The sequence below is a fragment of the Magnolia sinica genome, chromosome 8 (genome assembly GCF_029962835.1).
Source record: "Magnolia sinica isolate HGM2019 chromosome 8, MsV1, whole genome shotgun sequence".
Classification (NCBI taxonomy): Eukaryota; Viridiplantae; Streptophyta; class Magnoliopsida; order Magnoliales; family Magnoliaceae; genus Magnolia; species Magnolia sinica.
This window is the reverse complement of record NC_080580.1, coordinates 6,164,886-6,171,578: the sequence shown is the minus strand read 5'-3', so window position 1 is coordinate 6,171,578 and position 6,693 is coordinate 6,164,886. Positions and strand designations below refer to the sequence as shown.

Below are 6,693 nucleotides of genomic sequence, written 5' to 3'. Positions count from 1 at the left end.
GCTCCGGTGGTTGACTCTCAGGAGTTTCAACACCGGGTTAAGGGTTGAGTACCTACAGGTGGTGTAATTCCACTACATGCGTAAAAATAAATAAATAACAATGAGCCCAACTCACCCATGCTGGGGTCACACCAGTCCCAACTGAGTCTAAGTTGACTTGGATGAGTCATCAATCCATGGCTCCTTTGTTTTTCTTTATTGAGTTATTCATTGCAAATCCATTGTAGGTATTCTTTCGAAGAACTCAAATTCATCCTGGTCCATGAGTTACTGGCATGCGAAGGTCAGATTGTTGACGGAAAGTTTGGACATTTCCTTCTCCTACACTCCCAGGGAAACAAATGCAGTAGCAGATGACCTAGCTAAAAGAGGGTGTACATTTCAAGTTAGCTCTTTTTATATGTCACAGGCTGAGCTCCCCTCAACCACTAGGGGCCTTTTTTTCTTAAATAGGGTGGGTTTAGGTTACCTGAGGGAGGACCAGCGTCTCCCTCTATGCTATGTGATAGGCAAGGCATATCTTTTTTTGTGATGCCTGCCCGAAAGTCTTGTATATCCCCAACTTTTTTGGTATATAATATCTATATGGTCGTTTTATAAAAATTAAAAATAATAATAATAATAAATCATTGCAGGCCAATACCGTGACAATTGGGATCATCTGGCCACTTTTAGGCTGAGAATATACATATTGGGGTCCACTATATATATATATATATATATATATATATATATATATATATATATATATATATATATGGTAAAAGGTACTATTCGCTCGACCGTATTATACCTTCCATAAAGTTGAGTGCTGGCAGCACGTTATTCCTTAGATGATGATATGCACCATTCCATAGTGGGCCCAGGGCTTAAAAATCAAGTCAATCCGTGACTTGTGTCACGATACAAAAGTTGAGAGGGTTATCCTCCATTAAAACATTCATAATCATTTTTTGGGCCCACCGAGATGTGGTTCACAAATCCAGCCCATCCATTATGTGTGTCCCACTTGGATGAGGGGTCAGACCAAGTTTCAGACGCATCCAAATTTCAGGTGGGCCCCACCAAGTGCTTTTATATGTTTTAGGCATGTCTTTACATGATTTTAGATGGTATGGCCCACCTGAGTTCCGTATACGGCTGATTTTTGGGATATCCCATAATTTAAAGGGGACCCATCAAATGCACGGTGTTGATGTTCGACATACATCATGGTGTGTGTGTGTGTGTGTGTATTATTGGGGTCGACTCTATGAATGGTCCAAAACATGTAGAACTGCGAGATGCCATGGTGGAGTGTCCAAGCACAAGTGTCATATGGATGGGAACAACTGCAAGATTTAGCATTGTAGTAAACATAGGTAAGCATATTCCCAACTATATATATGGGGAGTGGATGCCGTCAGGCTCGCTCTCTCTCTCTCTCTCTCTCTCTCTCTCCCCACATGGCATTGTTTTGTGGATTGGCTTCCCCATCCTCACGTCCCTCTTCAAATTCCAAAATCATATAGCTAGGTCCAAAAGGCCATCCAGACGGTTACAAAAAGAAAACAACATTTATAACACTATTACTCTCAATCTCTCATAACATTTTTTTGTCACTCATGCATAAACATATACCAAAGATCTAATTAGATATCCAACCATTTCGACTACAACACTCCTCTATATATACGTCCACTCAACTCAAGTGGCCCAAATGACCATTTCCAATTCCAAAAGCAAAAACCCAATTCAATGGCAATTCTAAATCTCAATCCAAAAGCCCAAGAGAAGCAAATCCAACAAGGGAAAGCCCCTCACTTAAGTCCTTTTTCCGTTGCCATTTCAAGGTCACATAAATCCCATGCTCCAACTAGCCACTCTCCTACACTCCAAGGGATTCTCTATTACCATTGTTCACACACGATTCAACTATCCCAACCCTTCCTACTACCCAAACTTCATTTTTGTACCTATGCCGGACGGCTTATTGGCGGATGAGGCCTTGACCAAGGACCTCGTAGGTCTCATATCCATCCTTAATGTTAATTGCCGAGTAGCATTTCAAGACCTCTTGGACCAGATGCTAGTAACGAACCCAGACAACCCGGTTGCATGCATAATCTCAGATGAACTATTTCACTTCACACAATCTGTCGCAGACCATTTCAAGCTCCCAAGAATCATCTTGAGGACGAACATTGCCACCACCTTCTCTATCATTGCTGCCTTGCCAGTTCTCCGGCAAAAGGGATACTACCCCATACAAGGTATGCTTCTATGCCACAGTAGATATTGACAAGGAATTTATTATTATTATTATTTTTTTTGGATTCCTGTTTCATGAAGAAAATGCATTGGTGGTGCAATACCCGAGCCATGATCCTGTAGGAATTCTTGGTAAATTTGTGAATAGCCTGTATTATATGTGAGAACCAACTAGGCCCACCGATGATCATAGAGGACCATTGGATAGCAGTCCATCGTGGAATGCAAACAGCTGACTATCACAGCCATTCATTTTCCATTCTGCATGCCCTTGATTGTATGGTTGTGTTTTTTCCAATCGTTATTATTTTTAGGTCACGTTCAATGAGGTCTGCTTGAAGAAATCCCACATATTGATATACCATATGTTGGGACCATAGTCATTGGATCCACGGTCATTCTTGGTGATCCTAACCGTTAATTTGCATAAAGGTTCTCATCATGGATGGGGATACCCAATGAAGGAACTCCAAGATTGGAATATTTTTACTTCAAGATTGGATCATTCTAAACTTTCTATAAACCGCTTGCAAAATTAAACCGACCGTCCATATTCAAAGGAAAAGAGTTAAATGATCAAAGGGTTAAAATAAATCAATCTGGGCATTTCTTTACTGCTTATATATCCCCCATCCACAATGAAGCCCATCATGCCAATGGTTGGGATCAACGAACAGCGGGCCAGATCCAACCACTTATGATCCTGATGTATCCTAAGCCATTGTTCCAGATGTATTCTAGAAAAATCCATGTAGGATCCTCCCATCCAACAGTCATTGTTGATAATAGCTGGTCCAGATGCCCCAGATAAGATACGAAGATTCGTAGTGGTTTATGTTAAGATACAATATTTAGATTTACATATAGGGGAATAATATTATGATAGTGAAATACGTTTGCATGGCATGATACAATATATTACATTCCATCAAAAATTGGGACCGTCCATCTAGCGTGGCTCACCGTCAATGGTCCATGGTTAGAAACCACAACTACCAGACAATCCTAGCCAACAAGTTGGCACCTGTGAAGGTTACCATTCAAATGGTCAGGATTGTCTTATCAGAAGAGTGGATTTTGATCTGTGATCCATCCAGAACAGGGGCCACTACGATGCAACACGGATAATCTTTTCCCATCTTTTGATCCCTTGAGAATATCCATTAGAGATGCTCAAATTAGCATGTTACTCTTTAAATCTATCGTCCATTTTCTCTCTTTTTTCTCTTCGTTTGGATGGACAATCCAAAAATCAGTTCAGACCGTCCTTTCTGGCCCATTCTTCATGTGCCATTATGTGAAAATCACGCCGATCCAATGATTCCACTCATCAATGTGTCCTCTAAAATGGACGAGCAAGATTTTCATGACACTAGGCCAATCAACAACATGTAAACCATCCATTTTGCTGGGAATGGCTTCTTTTTAAATAATAATAATAATAATAATAAATTATAAATTATAAAAAAAAATTATAAAAAGGCCGACTTTGGAATGGATAGGATCAGTTTGGTCGGTGTATTTTTATGCCATGGCTCATGAAAGTGTGGGCAGGACCTGGTGGAATATTGTACAGTCCACACCACGAATACTGGTTCTTTGATTGATATCTTGGTTTGATTGCATGTTCTTTGAATTTCTACACATTCCAATGATCTAAATGAAATTGCTAGCTCCGTCTTTCTTAATTCGTACTGGTGGGGCCCATGGTTCGGTGGTCTAGATAGTTGATCTGCGAGGCCGGCCTTTATAAAGCCTGGCCTGTCTTGGTTGGGGCTTGGAACATTTAGCTTGGCCCATGTTCCGGGCTTGTGCCAGGCATGCACGGTCCAATAAATATTTATATAGGCTGTCTCAAATTATTTTACCTCAACCCAGCTTAGCCAAGGATAGCCCAGCCCGGCCGGACCAGATAACCAACGAACACGTCATTCAATCCTTGTTTAGAAGATACCAGCATCTTGAATGTAGGCCATTGATTTCATTTCTCGGAATGTCTAGTTATTTGTACATGTGGCCCACTTATCAATGGATGGATTAGGAACATTCATGTGGGCAATATGGGCCTGATCAAATTTTCATGCCTCGTCGAGCCCAGGCCCAAGAAAAAATTTTGGGCTCTGGTTTGGCCCTTCTGTGGTAGGTCGGGCATAGGCGTTGGTCTTGTACTTTCGGACCCCACTGAAGGTTCAATCCTAACCCTTTGATCAATGGGCTGCAGCTAGACGGCTGAGAAACAAATGCAGGGATTTTTCACATCATGGCCACTTGTCGGACTAAGAAATCCATCAAATCAATAGTCTTGTTCACCAAACCATTGGCCAGGACATCAACGGCCCGATGCAACTCTTTTGATAATTTCACATGTTTCTGTTTCTCACCCATGAACAAATTTACTAATGTGTGTCACTAGATCATCCCAACTCAGATGGCCCATTGCCAGACCTTCCCAACCTACGAATCAAAGACCTACCAGTCTTCAGTACATCCAACTTGGACACATTGTTTCAGTTGATAGACCAGTTGATCATGGCCACAAGGATCTCTTCAGGGCTCATTATCAACACTATAGATTGCCTTGAACAAACCACATTGGCGGAATTCCGCCACGATTTCCAGATTCCTGTCTACCCAATCGGGCCGCTCCACAAGCACTTGACGGAGACGTGCAACTCCAGCAGCCTGCTAATGGACGACCACGGCCGCATCACTTGGCTAGACCGACAAGCACCGAGAACCATTATCTACGTGAGCTTTGGGAGTATAGCTGCAATGGACAGGAGTGAACTGATTGAGACCGCATGGGGCCTGGCCCACAGTGGCCAGCCATTCATGTGGGTGGTCCGGACTGGCTTAGTTCGTGGCTCCAAGTGGGTCGAGTTTCCTGAGGGGTTCGAAGACATGGTAGGCGATCGAGGCCTTATTGTCAAGTGGGTTCCACAACAGGAGGTGCTGGCTCATCCATCAGTGGGAGGTGTTTGGACACATTGCGGATGGAATTCAACGCTGGAGAGCATATGTGAAGGGGTCCCCATGCTTTGTTGGCCATGTTTCGGGGACCAATCCGTGAATGCCAGGCTGGTAAGCCATGTTTGGAGGGTGGGGATTCGACTAGAGCATGGGTTGGACAGAGACAAGATAGAGTGGGCCATTAGAAAACTAATGGTGGGACAGGAAGGCGAGGGGATGAAGGAAAGGATCGAGGATCTGAAGGAGAATGTGGACCGTTGCCTGAGGAAAAGAGGATCTTCTAACCAGTCTTTGAACAATTTGATTGATTTCATCTTGGCCATCTAAATTTGGGCACTATGACTTGGTAATCCAGACCGTTGAACTGATAGACCGGGTTAGGTCTCAGGACCCCTTCACTCTGTGGCTTAAAAAGTTAGTCGGTTAATAAAAGAAACGAAAAAAAAAAAAAAAAAACCAACGGGGATCTGATTCTTAGACAGATAATTGGCCAAAGATTGAAGGGTTAGGATCTTCCAGTCTGACAGATTTTCAGGAACACGCAATCTTGCTTATTACGTGAAATTTCGGTATCAAATCTTTTGCAGTCTCTTTGCAATGCATTTGTTTTCTAAATTTCATCTTTTAGTGGATTTTGATGCATCATTTGATTTTTAGTGTTTGCATGGACGCAGCATCCATATGAATGACATTTGTAAGCATAAAAAGTGAAGGTAATCAAATTGTAATTTAATAAATAAAAACATTTAAAATATCTACTAACACCTAACTAACATTATATAATTCTTTTATAAAGAAGCCGGTAATGTACAAGATGTGGCATAGGGGAGGACGTGATGAGGTCTATCGTCTTCCTCAATCGATAAATACCTTGAATCCGCAAGGTACTCTTGAATCCACAAGAGAAAATTTTGAATTCATGAGAAAAAATAGAATTTCTAAGAAGTTTACCTAGCTGAGACGCCGCCATGGAAGCCGGATAAGAATACCAGAATATCTGTAGAACTTAGGATCTTCCTCTCCTTCACACCCTTTCTGCAAATCAGTAGATGGGACTCGAATTTCTGCTGTGGTGTAGGATTGGGGACCCAGCTCTCTTTTATAGAGTCTGTGGAGAGGGAGTTTGAAACCCATCACAACTCTCTCTCCCATGCTCCACGTTGTAGCATCCTAGTTCAACTCAAACTGCTGTCTGCGTAAGACAGCTATAGCATTCCAGCCCTAATGTGGCAGATAAACTGCGCAGCGCATCACATGAAGTGGGGCCCACTGGTTTACTCAATCATCTAGTCCAACTGTATAACAATCCAGACCGTTGATCAGTGAGGCCCACTAAATAGAGTTCTTACATTCTCCCACTTGGGCCTCATTGAGCAACGTCAATGATAGTCAATAATTTTGTAAACAAGTTTTGATATTTTAAGAAAGTATCTAAATGGTTAACCAATGAAAACAGTTGGACAATATGAGTAA

At 42.0% G+C, this 6,693-nt stretch overlaps 1 protein-coding gene across 1 annotated transcript; it reads left to right on the top strand.

Moving 5' to 3' along the window:
* Positions 1-1,957: 1,957 nt before the first annotated feature.
* Positions 1,958-5,547, top strand: LOC131253805 (UDP-glycosyltransferase 76B1-like). The gene is made up of 2 exons (XM_058254943.1): positions 1,958-2,252; positions 4,664-5,547. The coding sequence occupies exons 1-2, from the start codon at positions 1,958-1,960 to the stop codon at positions 5,545-5,547; spliced, it is 1,179 nt and encodes a 392-aa protein (XP_058110926.1).
* The last annotated feature ends 1,146 nt before the right edge of the window (positions 5,548-6,693 follow it).

What these genes read in the sequence shown, in the direction of transcription:
- LOC131253805 (XM_058254943.1), top strand. Translation starts at nt 1,958, where the DNA reads ATGCCGGACGGCTTATTGGCGGATGAGGCCTTGACCAAGGACCTCGTA. An exon ending in GGGATACTACCCCATACAAG is followed by an intron (nt 2,253 to 4,663) that starts GTATGCTTCTAT and finishes GTGTGTCACTAG; the next exon opens with ATCATCCCAACTCAGATGGC.